At 32.3% G+C, this 17,205-nt stretch overlaps 2 protein-coding genes across 3 annotated transcripts; one reads left to right on the forward strand and one right to left on the reverse strand.

Annotated features, from left to right (window-relative positions):
* Positions 1-652: 652 nt before the first annotated feature.
* On the reverse strand, positions 653-14,629 carry LOC122569345 (acetyl-coenzyme A synthetase). The gene is made up of 11 exons (XM_043730247.1): positions 14,254-14,629; positions 12,045-12,260; positions 7,650-7,845; positions 6,383-6,614; positions 6,025-6,196; positions 5,339-5,531; positions 5,096-5,251; positions 4,823-4,990; positions 4,565-4,754; positions 2,208-2,453; positions 653-2,129 (listed from the first exon to the last, which is right to left on the reverse strand). Exons 1-11 carry the CDS (start codon positions 14,340-14,342, stop codon positions 1,933-1,935), a joined length of 2,055 nt encoding a protein of 684 aa, XP_043586182.1. The 5' UTR covers positions 14,343-14,629; the 3' UTR covers positions 653-1,932.
* On the forward strand, positions 2,514-4,648 carry LOC122569349 (enolase-like). Of its 2 annotated transcripts, none has more exons than XM_043730265.1 (4): positions 2,514-3,203; positions 3,406-3,530; positions 3,629-3,835; positions 3,961-4,648. In XM_043730265.1, exons 1-4 carry the CDS (start codon positions 2,809-2,811, stop codon positions 4,503-4,505), a joined length of 1,272 nt encoding a protein of 423 aa, XP_043586200.1. In that variant the 5' UTR covers positions 2,514-2,808; the 3' UTR covers positions 4,506-4,648. The 2 variants fall into 2 exon arrangements, with proteins under 2 accessions (XP_043586200.1, XP_043586199.1); XM_043730264.1 differs by having other exon boundaries at positions 2,520-3,203; positions 3,587-3,835.
* Positions 14,630-17,205: the final 2,576 nt, after the last annotated feature.

Here is a 17,205-nt window from a genome sequence, read left to right on the forward strand (position 1 = left end):
TCAAATAATAAAGAGTTTAAAAGATATGAAATATGAATTATTGTTTCAGTTTATAAGACCTAATAATACATATAAAATAAATACAGAAGAAAATGATTATGAACGTAAAAATAGACAAAAGATACATATTGAATCGTTCGTTTCTAATTCAGTTTTGAAATGCTGCTTTTGGAACCACAAAAGCCGGTTCCTGCAAAATAGAATTCGATCGATAAAAGTTAGAAGAGAGTTGGAGTACTAGAAAAAGGTGAACCGAATAAATCAGTACAACAATTTCGCTTAACAGATCAATAATAATTATGTTCTTCAACATAGATATATTTACATATATAGTTGTCTTTTGCATTATTCCATATAGTATACATATATACTTTGTAATATATATATATATATATATCGTTATCACACCTATAGTTAATTTGTTCCGCAAGGAATGATATGTATGTAACGTGCCCCCATTAGGAGACACGAGGCAACGTTCCGTTTGACTCACCTTACGTATAATATAACAATTATAAAACCAGCCTTCTAAAAAATTACCGAAAATGCCAACTTCCTTTCGCAAAGTGCGTTAATGATGGTGCGTATACTTAGGTCTCACGTCTTCTGTTCCTCCTTATAGGAACGGAAAATCATTATAAAAAACAAATAGTTCGTTAAAATTAAATAATTTCTTTCTATGTATTTTTATGATCTTTATCTTCTTTTTTTTTTTTGATAACTTATTATTCTTATATACCTAAAGAAAATTGAGAGTTATGGACAAAAGATCTTACGCTATAGCTAATGGGCATGCGAATATTTTTACAGCGTTTCTTTACATACGAGGTGGACTGCAGTAATTTCGTAACCGCATTCGTACTTTCAGTTGTTGATAAGTATCCTTCGTAACGCTAGCAAGACTCAGTTAGGATTTTCATGAGCGTTTTTCTTATCGCAAGTCATCTAAGACTCAACAACTTAATGAACAAGTTAAACGAAAGTAAAATACGACTTGATGAGATCCAAAAATTTACGATCAGCTACATTTTTAAATAAAAACAATCGGAATTTATATATCGTAATAAGTTCCTAAAATTATACTATGATAACATAATCTGGCATTAGCATTCAAATACATACATGTACAATAATGTACATACGATGTTATAATTACAATTAATTTTTTTGATACTTTCATATTTAATGTAGACAAATCGTTTAAATATGCACACCATTAGAATGCACATTATAAAAATTTTCAACAGTGACAAACATTTGTTGTAAATCTTTCGAATTTTTGATATTCTCTTATATTCATAAAATATTGCCGACTATGCAATCGATGCGCAACGGTTAATATATTTATGATCGATTTCTGATAAACTGTAGATAGATAAGATTCTGAAACATTTTTAATGATTATCTTGTTCCTTAGTTATATAACATTTTTAGTACCTTCATATTGTACAATCATATTTTAAGATGATCATAAAACTGTTTCGATAAACTTCTCATTTCTAAATAATAGAGAAGTAAAGTAGCTTGTGAAATATTTTTTTTCAAGCACTTCTGTTAGAGATACTGCGCCGGCGATATTCGGCTGAAAGCAGTAACAATTATTGCGTAATAAACGTCTATGAAATAATTCATAAATAGTGATGTGAATAATAATTATTAACGAACGGGATTCTGACGTATAAAATAAAAATTTCATTCTTAAAATATGACTACAGGACCTGATTTTTCTCTATTAACAAAAGTTATTCTCTCTATATTTCGACAAGTTACATATTCCCCTGCATTCTAAAATTAACTTATCGCATTATTCTTTTCAGTATATTCAATAACTCGAAAATCTTACTTATTTATCGGTCATCGGAAGCGTGTTATTATCATTCATTTCTAAGCTACTACGTTTCCATTGAATGACGCTATATCGTCGACATTTGTTTAAACCTGCGGTCTCAACTGAAAAAGGATATCGACGATGCTTTCATCGGCTAATGTTGATGTATCACCGACGTTTCTATCTCCTGCTGCGATTTTTCTAAGTATACGTCTCATAATCTTGCCCGACCGTGTTTTTGGCAGTCCTGGCGCGTGTTGAATCACATCTGGTTGAGCGAAGGGGCCAATTCTCTCGCGCACTATTGATAACACATTCAGATTAATATGTTTAAGAACGATAAATTGATTATAAGTTGAAATTACATATTCTTAACTACCTCTCTTTTTAAGCTCATCTTGAAGCTTTTTGTCAAATTTGGCACCCTCGTTGGGTGTAACGAAACAATGAAGGCATTGTCCTTTGACAGAATGTGGCTTACTAACTACCGCAGACTCAGCTACCGAAGGATGTTCAGTCAATACACCTTCTACTTCTGCTGTAGACATAAGATGACCAGACACATTTAACATATCATCAATACGACCGGTTATCCAAAAATAACCATCTGCATCACGTCTAGCACCTGAAATCAGAAGAAATGTACATATATACTTGCTCATGGATATTTTATAATAAAAATTATCATTCTACGCAGATAAGTAACACGACATGTTTCACTCTGCTATATAACTAAAATATTGTTTCAATTAAGAAACGAAACATGTGTCGGACTTCGACTGTTTTAATTCAAAATGGCTATAACCATGGTTTAATTTATAAAAACTTTCGTTAAAAAATTCTCAATAGCAGCAAGTTATGTACCTTCATCAACCACATTGACATTTTTCCAATTCCTCTTCGATTCAGGGCCGTATTTCCTGACCGTATTTCCACTTAATTAAATATCATTTATAAACGAATTTCAAAGAGAATACAAAATGCCTATTCAAAAGGTTAAAGCTCGTCAAATTTTCAACTCCAGAGGTGATCCGACTCTGGAAGTGGACATAATCACAGACGTTGGATTGTTGAGATCTTCCGTACCATCTGTTTTGGTACCAAACCCTAATCAAGCGCAAGAACTAAGGGATGGAAACGAAGCTATGTATCATGGACGTTCAGTATTCAGAGCTGTTGACGTAGTTAATAACATAATCGCACCGCAACTATTGAAGTCGAGGTTGGAGGCTTGCCAACAAATGGAGATAGACAGCTTGCTAAACCGTCTAGACGGAACCGAGAATAAATCGAAACTAGGTGCAAATGCAATTCTTGGTGTTTCCATTGCCTGCTGTAAGGCTGGTGCCGCAAAGAAAGGACTTCCAGTTTACAGGTAATTAGTAGAACATTGAAATAATCAGTCGTAGCTTAACGTTACAGATACAAAGCGTATAGCTTTTATTAGCCAAAAAATGTTTATTTTTAATCAACTACGCAATCTATGTGAATTTCAAAGCAGATGGAGAGATATAAAAATTCTTTAGTTAATTCGTTTAATTCAGTGCGTCTTTCTCACTTGATTTTTTCTGTTATAGATATATTGCAGAATTAGCTGAAAATGGAGAGCTTTATATCCCTGTTCCTAGTTTCAACATGATCAGTGGAGGCAGGCATGCGAATAACACGTTACCATGCCAAGAATTTATGATCCTGCCCATAGGTATTCTTATTTCTTTGCCTTGTTTGTGCATACTTTTAAATTTATAAACATATCAGGAGCTGAAAGTTTCGCTGATGCTATGAAAATGGGTATGGAAGTGTACAGAGTACTCGAACGGAAGATCGCGGCTGCTCAAGAAATCCAATTACCCCTTCCGGTTAGCGATGACGGTGCATTTACACCTCTAGAACTTGAAGAAGATAGGGAAGCTTTACTGCTGTTAGATGAATCTATTAAAGAAGCAGGTTACGAAGGAAGAATTAAGATAGCGTTGGACATGGCAGCCAGTGCCTTTTACAAAGAAGGTTAAGAATGATTAATAATTACAGAAGCTGAGCTATACGATAAACTATAACTTAATAATATTCAACAAAAATTTTTTATACATTTAATAATTAGAAAACAATAATAATATATCTTTTTTCGATAGGAGGATATGATTTAGCATTTAAAACGGAAGAGTCTGATCCTGATGACTATATGGAGTCAGAAGCGTTGAAAGAACAGTACTTGGAATACTTAACAGAATTCTCATCTCTCGTCTCGATCGAAGATCCATTCGATCTCGACGACTGGGATGGTTGGCTCACGATAGCTGATCAAGATATTCAAGTCGTTGCAGACGATTTAACTGCGATGAACATTGACAGAATCGAGGAAGCGATTGAAAGACAAGTGGCCAACGCTATGGTGCTGAGAATGTCACAGGTTGGAACCGTGACGGAGGCGATCAACTGCGCAAAAATAGCGAGGATCAGTGACTGGGGATATATCGTGACAGCTTGCGAAGGAGAAACTGAAGACAACTTTGTAGCTGATTTGGCTATAGGACTTTCTGCTGGACAATTTAAAGCCGGAGCACCCTGCAGAAGCGAAAGAACTGCTAAATACAATCAAATATTAAGAATCGAAGAGGAACTTGGAAAAGATGCAAGATATGCTGGTCTCAATTACAGGAACCCCTTGGCTAAATAACTCTTCATTACGCTCCAAAAATCTTTCTACCATTGTAAAGTTAAAACTGTTAAGCTTACCATCTCCCGTGCAATAATATCCATGAAATTTATCGAAATATGTGCTTTGGAAACGTTGATGATTTCCATGGAGAGACCTCATCATTCCCGGCCAAGGTTGGCGGAAAACTAGATATCCCTCGCCTTCACCTTCGATTAATCGTCCGTCTTCGTCCAGAATTTCTGGCAAAACGCCAAAGAATGGGAACGTCTAGAAAGTATCAAATAGATCAATTACATATTTCACTAGTTTAACGAATAATAAGAAGTACAACTTACTGCAGAACCTGGTTTCATTGGAGTAGCACCAGGAAGAGGAGTGATCACGTGGCCACCAGTTTCCGTTTGCCAAAACGTGTCCGATATACTGCATTTTCCATGACCCACAAAATTGTAAAACCACAGCCATGCTTCAGAATTTATTGGCTCTCCAACCGAACCCAAAACCTGAAACAATAAATTATTTTACAATTTCAATCTTTTTAGTGTAAAAACTATATTGTATATATTCCTATAGATATCTCAGTGTCTTTTTCTCCTATTTTGACTTACCTTTAAAGTAGACAAATTATGTTTCTTTACCAAATCATCTCCAAACTTCATTAGCGATCTAATTGCAGTTGGCGCAGTGTAAAATTGCGTGACTTTATATTTATCGATGACTGCCCAGTATCGATCATTTCCTGGATAAAACGGTGTCCCTTCAAACTGTAGATTATAAATTTATCAAGACAAACCTATTATTACATAGTAGTATTTTGAATCGAAGAAAAAATAAAATATCTCCAGACTTACAATAATAGAAGTAGCTCCATTTGCTAACGGACCATACACAACGTAAGTATGACCAGTGATCCAACCAACGTCAGCTGTACACCAGTACACGTCACCAGGATGATAATCAAACACATACTTAAACGTTGTGGCTGCATAGATCAAGTATCCGGCCGTGGTATGTAGAACGCCTTTTGGTTTCCCCGTGGAACCACTGTGCAGGAAGAAATATTTCAGAGTTATTTAAGATAAGAAAGAAATTATTATATATTATTGTAGTATCGTGGACAAATGGCCTAAGAAATTTCTGGCGAATCATAAACAATATTGCAGGAAGAGCTAAGTGCCGTTAGACCAAAAAGGGCCTGGCAGTTTTTACCGGGGAGTCGAGTACGGAGGAGTCGAGTTGAGTAGTCGTGAGTTGAGAGTCGAGGTGTGAGGAGTCGAGTAATCGTGAGTTGAGAGTCGAGTTGTGAGGAGTCGAGAGTTGAGTTGCCGAGTTGTTACGAGTTGTAAACTATTAGTTGTGAGTTGTGAATTAACTATTTAGTTCTAGCACATTACTGTATTTAGTTCACGTTAAGTAACCATCGTTTCTTATCTAATCCACTGTAAATAGATCTATAGATCTATCGAATTTATTATATAGGATAAATAAACAATTCCTATATTATATTACTCATACACTATTTTGTTGGGAAACATACCTTGTGTATAAAATAAAAAGTGGATCTTCCGCATTCATCCAAACTGGATAACACTTGTTTTCAGCATCTTCCATTTCATCATGCCACCAACAATCGCGGTCATCGTCCCATGGAATTTGTGGGATGTTAAAATCATTTCCATCACTCGTACCGTTCACTCCATTCGTTTTTTCTTCAATACAAATTCAAAAAGTTAAGTCAGATTAATAAAAAAGTTATTTCTATTTTATCTCTTCTCCTTTTCTACTTATATTTTCATCTTTTGTTTTGTATCTGTTAGGTACATTTGTGTCTCGATTTTTGCTATCTACGTTAATTCTACGATTATTATTAACTGAAAGTCTTTATTCCACTATACCTGTTGAATGTAGCTTGGCATCGTGTGGATTATTCAGTCTTCTCAAATGTGCAACTACTATACAACACTCAACCACGTGGTTATACCTCTTAACCCTCTTCAAAGCATCGTCGCAGATATTCTTCAAAAATATAAGCTTCTCGCCTCTCCACACACCGTCAGTCGTAATCACAATTTTCGCTTTTGAATCCATGATACGCTCCGCCAGCGCGTCCGATGAGTAGCCTCCAAACTAATTGAACAGTCGTTTTATAGCATTTTCCATTTTTATGACGATATTATGAGATATTAAAGACATTTCATTTGGATTTTAATTAATTAAAAGTTACATGTTTCTTCTATCATACCAATGACATTAATATTTTTTATATTTTTGTAGAGATTTATCAAGACTTAAAACAAGTTCTAGTATAAAAATAAAATAGCCTATATATTATTTTATGGTTTAAATACAACGTTTATATTTATTTAACGTTTTAAATTTTATGACTGAGCATGTATTATAAACTAAAAGATAGAAGTGATCTGGTACTCTTATTCACTAAGGTGTTATGTATGACATTTTTAATCTATGGGCCTTTTAGCTTTATTGATCTCAATTCTCCTTCACCGTAACTTCAACAAATATATCTAATAAATATAACTACACGTAAACAAAGCGTATATTTTTACCATAAAAAATATTGATATTATCCATTGAGCGAAAGTAATTATTGCACTGCAATTTTTCTTTTCGTCTTGTTTTTTGTCTTATATGTCGATGGTATGGCGTTACATGTGATATTATGATACGCCTGTTAATTATCTCGAACTTAAATGGAAAGGTAAAGTAGATTATTGCTAGCATTGCTCGTTCAATGTTGATGTGATTTTTACATACATCTTTTACATAATAAAAAAAATTATATGACATTATTATAAAGAAGAAAATTCTGTCCGAAAATTGAACGAAAAAAGAACAGATATCAGAAAAATTCTTAATTTAGCCTTTTAAATATTTACTTTATCCTGCCAAAATTATGTACGTATACGTAATATTAATAGCTTGAGTAATCTACATGAACCATTTTTGATTTTCTGAATAGCAATAATACGTCAATGATAACACAAAACAATACGAATTTACAAATCAAATGGTTAATAACGAGCTTTGTATGTTGTAAGTCAACAGGAAACCGCATTATGTAAAATGAGATAGTCTAATGTTCTATTAAGCCACGATTTGAAATCTCATGGTTTCTCTGGGATTAACAGAAATATTCTTTACCACTACGCTGTGAACAGCGCCAATTCTGGTACACGCGAGCATGGCAATAGGCAGTTCCAGGATCATAGGCATGTAAATCGCAACACGATCTCCCTTCGTCACTCCTTTGGATTTTAAGACATTTGCAAATCTGCATACTTCCTCCAATAGTTTTCTGTACGTTAGACGTGAATAATCGTCCGGGTCGTTGCCCTCCCTAAAACATAAATACATCACTCGATTAATTTCCGACAAACGCCATTCATTATTACTTTTGAACCGAATTGAATGCTTCTACGTAATCCTCATGACGAAATATACTTGTCTATAAAAGATTGGGAACACAAGTGTGAATGAACCAATTACCCACTAATTGATCTGTACCTTAGGAATACGCACAATGGAATAAATTCAGCTGCATTTAACTTCTTAAAACCTTTTCTTATTTCATTGTATACATTTTTATAACATTAAGCCTAAAAAACTATTTTTCAATATGAAATCCTTTATTTTTGTATTTATCATAAGTGATCAAATTTATTATATAAATTATAAAAAATTAGTATGCTTCATCTAATAAGTAACAATAGTTCAAAAATGATTATTAAACCTGCAACATCTCCACTCTAATCGTTTAAAATTAATAATCAGTTTAATTCTCAGTTCACACACACGTGTTAAAGAAGCTTAAAGTTCAGGTTTCATGCTTCTCAAACATTCCACGAGTTAGAATATCTTCGATTGTACTTTGTCCTGTACTTTGTACTGTACTTTGTCCCGATATTTGTGACTAAACCCAATTTTGATAATGTCTGGTAGGTTTAGCAGCTACGACCTTATGAATTTATCCATCTACCTTACGTGACGATAAGGAACGAGTTTCTGTTTGAATAAATACATTTTAAGGCCATTCGAAATCTTTTTTCATAATTTAAACATTGTTTTCAGGTGCTCCACTTAACACTTGATTACAAGAATGATAGTACATATAACTGCATCTTAAATGTATTATAAAGCTTTAATTACTATATTTTAGAAACAAAACCTCTCTCTCTCTCTCTCTCTGAATAAATACACATTAAAACCATTCAAAGTCTCGTTTTCAAACGGAAATAATTTTCTTTTTAAACTAGTGCTTGTTTACGAAAATAACAATATAATTCCACGCAATGAAACAGTACTTTGCATTTAAAGCAACAAGTACAAATTTATCATTTCACGTAAAACTCAACAATTTTATCAGGTTTTTTTGTAATATCATTTGTATCTGACTGCTTGTTTATCATAGTAATTACAAAGCTAAGATTGACTATAATACGGTTCAATGATAAGAATCAGATCTATATCCGTGTCTATAAGAAAAATGATTAACGAATAGACCCATGCCATATACTAAATATCAATACGATCACGTGAAAATTGTAATAGTTATATAAAAGTCATAATCGCTATTCTTTTATTAACTGGTCTGATAACATGCTCGATTAAAGTTCGATGACAAAATATATTCTTCTTTGAACAGTGTAGGCGTTGTTTTCTACATATCATATTCAAAACAACATTTTCTACATTCATGGTAACTTTTTGACGGTATTTTAATTCCATACATGCTTTCACACGTATGTACCTTTTCTGGATTTAAACTTGTAATTAATAGTTACTTTCAGAATATTCCTTTTGCATTAAATTATACTATATTTATATTATATCATATATTCTATATTCCGTTTTAAAGATATTGTTTTCTGTGAACAAGATTATCTCTAAGTATTTCTGCCTGTATCCAGTACGTAATTTTTACTTTTATCCGTATCTACTAATACTAGTTAGTGTAACTGCTGAAGTACTTCATAGTACGAATAATATCTGCAGCCTAAAAAAGAAATATCTCCAAATTAAATGTCCAATGGGAAATACGTAATATCTAAAAGCCTTGTAGAAATAAAAATTTCAATAATCACGATAAGTAATGGAAATACCTTTCTTTTGTATAATCAATTAAATTATACATTCCATAATTTATAGAATATTTGTAATTGCCTTCTTTTATTCATTTACTCAATGATGTAAACAGCTATCAATCAAGAATTTTAAAGAATTTTATAATTCCTTCTTTGCGTTATGTAATTCTATTTGACTTATATTCGTAAACAACCATACTACGCGCGCTAACTTTGATTTTTGTAGCTGCCACGTTTTGAGAAACACATAAGAGATGCATATTATCCAGTCACGTGAGCTAACGTGATCGTACCACGTGCACACAACCAATCAGGATATCGTAACTAGTAGTGTGCCAAATTTTGAACGAATAGCAAAGCATCGTACGACAGGCACAAACGATAGAATAGAGAGAACGAGTGTCTGACTCACTGATCGATCGTATGAGCATAGGATTTCTCCACCAACTTTTCTACTGTCGCTCACTATCTAAAATGATAGCGATAAAAAAGTAGAAAATCGCGACCCGTTGAAAAGTATTCAATATTCGACGCCTGCTATAGTCTGGTATAGCAATTGCTGAACATTTCTTCTAGCAATATAAATTTAAAATAACTGTATATACAAACGAAAATTAAAAAGTATAACAATACAACATTCGTAAAAACAAAACAAGAATGAATAAAAAAATTTGTTTCACGTAACTTTCGTTTTAGAGGTCTTAGTCAAAGTAATATATTCAGAGGCAATATACATTTTGTATGAAATATTAATTTTATGACATATAAATTATTAATCTCTATTGGTAATACATTTCTGTGTTAAAGTTTATATTACATCATGTTAGAACCTTTAATAACTCCAACAAGATAGATATACAGTATGCAATAAGGTAATTTTAATATCAAATTTATAATAAAAAAAGACTAAAATACCTTAAACTGATTAATTTTAGACAATAAATAGATACCTTTTTCAATTATAACTGCCTTATCATGAATAAAACCAAATTAATATCAAGTTCAAAATAGAAATATTTTTCAGAAATCAAACAATTTTTATCTAGATGTAGTTTACAATGTACTACTTCTGTAAGAATAGACGATATTATTCTTAGAATATTAAAAGAATATTTTGAAAAAGAATTAGAGAGAAGTACGTTGTGGAAATGCTCAGTCAGTAATGTCACCCGACACTTTCCAAATCGCGTCCAAACACGACGAATAGTAGGTACTACAATGAAAATAAAGAAATTGTATCACTTATGCAACACTTGAATGACTTGCGTGTATAAACGACGGTATATTTTGCATAGCAATGAACCACTGAAAGCAGCACCGTTCAAACGGACGCTTTGAATAATTGTATTTAAGCTATTTAGTTCAGAGAGATACCAAGTTGCGCTACGTGTCGAATGAAAGTCCCTGGTGAACGTAAAAGCGTACACGCATAATGTTTTATGGTCTTTCAATAATAAGCACAGGAGCTACTACGCCAGAGCGCTGGTCCTGTAACGGCAGATTCTTTTAGATTTTTGTGCATATTCGCGAGAGGTTCGTTTCAAATTCATTTAAAAACGAAATACGCCCGTGAATTTTTTGTTTGTGGAATTTCTACGCTCGTTAAAACATTTGTGTAGTTAAGTACATGGTGTTCTTGTTGAATATTCATGCAGATTTCTCGTGAACGAAAAATAAGAAAGTAGGATATTTTACACATAGTAGTTAAAAAATCAGAATTTGAAAGAAGAAATTTTTACAATGATTTTGAAAAACGGACATTTGAAGGTAAAATGTCTAAGTATGACGTAAGATAAATGAAAGGTTGGTAAAAAATCTTTTTGCTAATTCCACGAATATTATTAAGTGACCATATACGAGAAATGAGATTTCTTTTGAAATCTACTTCAATGTTACAGATAATGTGCTGTAAAATAAAAATGTGAAACAAAATTAAATATTAATGAAATTCGTGCCAATAGTAAGTCAACGCTTTTGTTAATAAACTGGGATAATCCGTGGTTGTATATATGTTAATCTTTGAACAAAGGTGTCTTCGACTGCTTTTAACGCGTTTTTGATGATATATTGAACATCTGCGATATGAATATACAAAGTAATTTGTTTTATTGTATATATATTTTCCTAATTGAACAAATAAAGGTCCGATGAAATATTAATTACTTGAGAGTTTCATACACAGTTATAAAATTATCAATAAAATATGTTTATCCATACAACGTAACATACGTAGATATTGACGACACTATCCAATAAAAAAAAAAACAAAAAACAGAAAAGAATACACATATGAATTACTCTTATCACTCCTTATATATGACATATCGTGTATTCCTTTTTTCACGCGCATCAGTTACACGAATCAATCGAATGTACTGCAGATTTCATAACAATTAAAATTCCTACGAATGTATTGACCGATAAACGAATAACAAAAAGAAACGAGACGCCTTACCAATAAAACGCAATCTTGTCACCGTTTCCACTCTTCACATTTTTGTCCAATAGGTTGAAGCTGATGTTCGTTGACGCACCTTCCATCCATTTTATGAAAATATCTCCCTTGCTCAAGTCGAAATTATATGAAAAGAATTTGTCATCCACTGCCGGAGTTTCCCAATAAAACTGTTTCGCAATTTCGCTCCAGAATTCTGTCGGATTCTTCACAGACCTAGAAACGCAAAAGACCATGAGCAATCTTGAAAGAATTTCTTTTAATATGGTTAAAGGTATGTCAAAAACAAGCTTGTTTCATGGATCGGTTGCGTTATATTCCACATGGTTTATCGTTATAATTCTTGTAATATATTGATAATCAAGAAATGATTGATACAACAATTGATCGATGTTCTTTCATGTGAGAAAATAAAATGTGTAACAAAGAGTCTGATTAAGTTCTATTGTGATTTAAATAACGAAAGAAACGAAAGGATTAGAAAACATCTGTTTTGAAATTTTTAATACATTTTAAATGATTGTAAGACTGAAGAATGAAAGATCATGATAAGACTGAAATAAAATAAGAGATAGAGAAGTGAGAAAACGAGATTAGAGAATGACTTCAAAAATATTAAACAATTAGTTAGTGATGATAATAGTAAGCTTCACTGCACTGTCGTTTTTATGATGTTACAGTAAGTCATAGGTAACACAGATGCGATGCAATGATTAATTAGAATTTAATTGAGATTTAAATTTAGATAAGTTTTATAGGGAAGTTAAAAAGCGAATTTCTTTGCGCGTTATCAAAAGAAAATGTTATTGAAAGGATGACCGATTGATATAGCGATAGTACTCTATGAAAGAACCATTCATTCAGTAGGCTTTTACAGTTTAAGAGAAAATTTGAATGCCAAAGATAAGAAAATATTTCACGTTTATTAAGTTAAAAGATATTATAGATTTAATTATTACTGAATTAGTTATAGATGAATGTGATAGCCCTTTTTTTATGAAGATGTAATTACATAAGATTTGGAGTAAAAGACACTTTCCTTGTGTACAGACAAAAGATTCATCCAAGTTGGAAGTTTTCTCGAGGTCATTGAAGACACAAATCCTCAAGATGGGTAGAAATTGTTTCTTATAGAAAGACGCTAGGCGGATCGATATCATTGTTCTATTTCCATAATACACAACTACCGTGTATCACTACGTAAAATATCTGCAATATCTAAATATCCAAATTTTCTTTCAAACTTTGTACAGCTTTTTCTTTAAAATATTTTTAATGCTGCCTTCGTTCTTTAAGGTGCACTTAACAATTATGGCTAAAAAATTAAGCAGCCCTATATATTTTAATTTAAACAAATAAGTGAAAATGTAAAACTTATTAATATTTTCACTCATTCGCATTTTTATTACTAGCATCTTAAACAGTCATTTAGAAAATTCGATTCAATTATTCAAACTAGTTGGTATTATTATATTCAGATACTTATTGGTAATTATATAATCTGTATGGTTCCTGAAAGATGTCAGTACAAATCACGCTCCAAAATCAATTTTTCTCAAATAATAGCTCTAGCATATACACAGGGTGCACTTAATAAATACGTTGACACTTTATTTACGATTACTACACACACGTTATAATCCATCAGTATTCACCCTCTTTCATTGTCCCCTACTAATTCTAACACCGCTGCACCTAATTGCATAGACCGTAAAACAAATCTTCCATTACCTACGAATAAATGCGAGATTAGCTTCACCGAATAAGTTGTCAGTGACTTATAATTAAAACGAAATCATTAAATCGATTATTAAAAAGAAAATGATACTATTCAGTCGGAATTACAAATATTTTCACCAACTGACTTTTAAATTTCACATTTTCATTCATAAATGATAGATAATAAAATATTAGGAACTTTCGACCGAGCTGTCCCTTGGTCAACATTATTGATTCGCAACAGCCTCAACGTTCCACCTAGAAATAACACTCTTCACAGGAGTGCCACTAGAACTTAAGAACAGATCCCGAATTGTAATTACAAAAACAACCATTGAAAAAGTAAAAACGCAAAAAAAAAGTTAACAGAAAGGGAATGAAAAGCATCATCGGCGAAATGTCAAAGACTATACCGTGCCATCTGTCATCATCCCTCTTGTACCGACTAAGCTGGACAAGACGTCTCTTATTTCAAATAGAAGATACTTACTTTTCATGCATCTTTCTGTATTGTTCCATGCTGCTGCAGTGCGCATTTTTCACGATTTCAGGATTGGGGTAGTACAATCTGTCCGCCATGTTCCTGGTTTCACTGTTTCAAGTTTTAACCCTTTTCAATTCCACGATCCTTTAGCTTAGGGGGCTCGAGTAGTTAATCGATAAAGTGTAGAGTGGAAATCCGACGACGACACTTGAATACGTAATTTTATACAACTCGTTTTGTACTTTTTTTTGTTTGAAATGAATACGTTGCAAAGGATAAAGGACGGATACCGCGATCAGATTTAAGGTGAACGGAGGAGGCACTGCAATTACTTAAAAGCATGCACCTCCGCTCTCTTTTTCATTACAGCTCGGCTGATAAACCGCGACTGAGTTTGCAATCTGGCAATACCGTCGACCAATGTTGGCGTCAGTGTTGAGAGGGAAGGCGCTGTCAGGGACGTATCTCCTGTCGTGTCGCTAGTGACCCACGCTGGACTTTCCGCTCAACTATTTGATATTTTGGCTATAAAAAGATACAGAATCATGTAATACTTCCAGGAATCTCTTGCACAATAATTTGTCAAGTTACAAATTATTTGGTACAAATTTTTTTTCTTACAATATTATAATTTTACGTGGAATAGATAATCGAATAATTCATTATTTATAGAATTTAATTTGTTTTATTACCACGCCTGTTTGACGCGTTATAGAATCTATTCTATTATAATAAAAGAAGATTCAGACATCATGTTTAAGTATAGAATTATAACATGTATTGCAACGTGTTGCACACTAAGCTCCTTTCTTTACAAAACAAAGTTCTTTTAATAGATATAATAAATGCACTGTATCACCAGTGTATCACCAGTGAAAAAAATACATATTTTATGTCTTTATTTGTGTCTCTTTATACGATTAATATGGTTCTTGAACGAGGTAAATAATATTGTACATGTTAAAATATAGTTATATAATGTTACTACGTACATTTAGGATAATATGTTGAATATACGTATTATATAAGTTTGTAAACTTTGAAATGTAGTTTACCAATTGACTTGAAGTGTCTGGTCGCATATTGCGCAATGCGAATGCGCAGGAGTTAAACAATTCCAAACTTACCGACACTCAAGTGATCAAACTTAACCTTCTTATTGCCTTTTTTCCATTAAATGTATCATGTTACTTATTTATTATACATATAAATATATAAATTACGAAACCGTTTTTAAATAAATTCTGCACTAATTCCCAGAAAAAATATTCTGCTATAATAAATATATTTGATACTTTCATCGCTTCGTAATTTCACAACCATGTACAATGTCTGCTAAGTATCAAATAAAATTATTAAAAAATACTATTGCTACGACAAAAGGTTAGAAAGATTAGACTTAGCGAAATAAATTGTCAGCAAGATTAGAAGTTATCTACTGTACCGTGCGATCGGCGGTATTTCGATTTGAATGCATCCATATTGATCACGTGACCATGCATTCGATATAGCATGAAAGTACATAACCTTTTTCTGAAATTTTCAAAACAAAGAAAATAAAAATTTATTTTTATTGATTACATATAGTTGTATGGTATTCCCTAATACATTTTTATACAAATTTCTAAGAATGTTATTGTCGATACGTATTATTGTCTACGTCCTGTTATTTTAACTTACTGACGCCTTTAATTACGTCATTCTTATTTGAAAACGCGTAAATAAAGTACGTACGAAAACTGTTCTAAATTCATGAAAAATATTATTTCGATACAGACATAAAAACAATTTTTTAAGTAGCTCAACATAATTTTCCACTAGCAATTACTTATCTCGTTAATGAATTATTTGTTTATACATTTTTATTTTTTGATGAATGACTTTTATTATGTCATATGAATTAAGTGATTAATATCGAAACTATCGTTGATATACCAAAAACTATAACCATAGTAATAAGATAAAAAGATAGTTACAAATCTAATAACGAATTGAAATATCAATAGACTATCAATAGACTGATATATATATCTATGTTCTCACATACATATTCATATATTCATATGTGTATTCTTGCTTCCTCTAACCTTTTACCGACCGTTTCTACGATTTCTCACTATCGATAATGCAAAATGCGGATTTGATCACATACCGTATTCTTGATCAAACACTTCAAAACCACTGATACGATGATTATAAAACAATGATATAAGAGTCGAAGTAGGATTAATTTACATACTCTTACAGGATATGTAGTTAGAATTTTTATTGCTTTGTCGTGCACGTAACGGTGAACGATATCGATCTTGAATCTGACAAGGACTCGATCATTGTTGAACAGTTGGTAGTCAATAAAACATGGCAAGGACTCGATCCAAGGTTCGATCGTATTCGTAATAAAAAGTTTCTCTTGCTTGATAGTTTTACACGTAGAATATACGTTTCGTTTCATCATTAATATTAATTTTGTTTATATGTTTGCAATATTTTTATCATTTTTTTCATTATTATTATTACTATTAAATGTGTTGTAATAATATTACATATTTATCAAAATATTTATACCGTATAAAGATATAACGAACGTAGTTTGCAGGGCCGGACCGGGAATAACATTTTTATCTGACATTCACGATTTTCCATTTTCAGTTCATTAATTAAATTCTACATAAAGCGGCCCCACGTCTCCACCAGCTCACTCGGAGTTTTCTAAAAAATTTTGGCCACCGCCCCAGGTAGTTTGGATAAGAAGTTAATTATAAACTTGACGAACTTTCTTTGGCAACTTCCTATGTAATTACTTTCGCAGAAAGAAATTAATAATTTGTTGTTCAAATATTTGACACAAAAATTTGCTTGTATTATTGAATTGCATTGTGTGAAATAGTGTCAAACGAATAATATTCTGACAGATGTGTGAACATCTGAAAGGAAATGACATTTCAAAAATGTACAGAC

Source organism: Bombus pyrosoma, linkage group LG7 (assembly GCF_014825855.1).
Source record: "Bombus pyrosoma isolate SC7728 linkage group LG7, ASM1482585v1, whole genome shotgun sequence".
NCBI lineage: Eukaryota > Metazoa > Arthropoda > Insecta > Hymenoptera > Apidae > Bombus > Bombus pyrosoma.

Excerpts from the sequence above, each read along its gene's own strand:
- LOC122569349 (XM_043730264.1), top strand. The coding sequence starts at position 2,809 with ATGCCTATTCAAAAGGTTAAAGCTCGTCAAATTTTCAACTCCAGAGGT. Across the intron at positions 3,204-3,405 it reads AAAGGACTTCCAGTTTACAG|ATATATTGCAGAATTAGCTG; the intron begins GTAATTAGTAGA and ends TTTCTGTTATAG. Across the intron at positions 3,531-3,586 it reads ATTTATGATCCTGCCCATAG|GAGCTGAAAGTTTCGCTGAT; the intron begins GTATTCTTATTT and ends TAAACATATCAG.
- LOC122569345 (XM_043730247.1), bottom strand. The coding sequence starts at position 14,342 with ATGGCGGACAGATTGTACTACCCCAATCCTGAAATCGTGAAAAATGCG. Across the intron at positions 4,755-4,822 it reads CAATGAAACCAGGTTCTGCA|ACGTTCCCATTCTTTGGCGT; the intron begins GTAAGTTGTACT and ends GATACTTTCTAG. Across the intron at positions 2,130-2,207 it reads AGATGAGCTTAAAAAGAGAG|TGCGCGAGAGAATTGGCCCC; the intron begins GTAGTTAAGAAT and ends TGTTATCAATAG.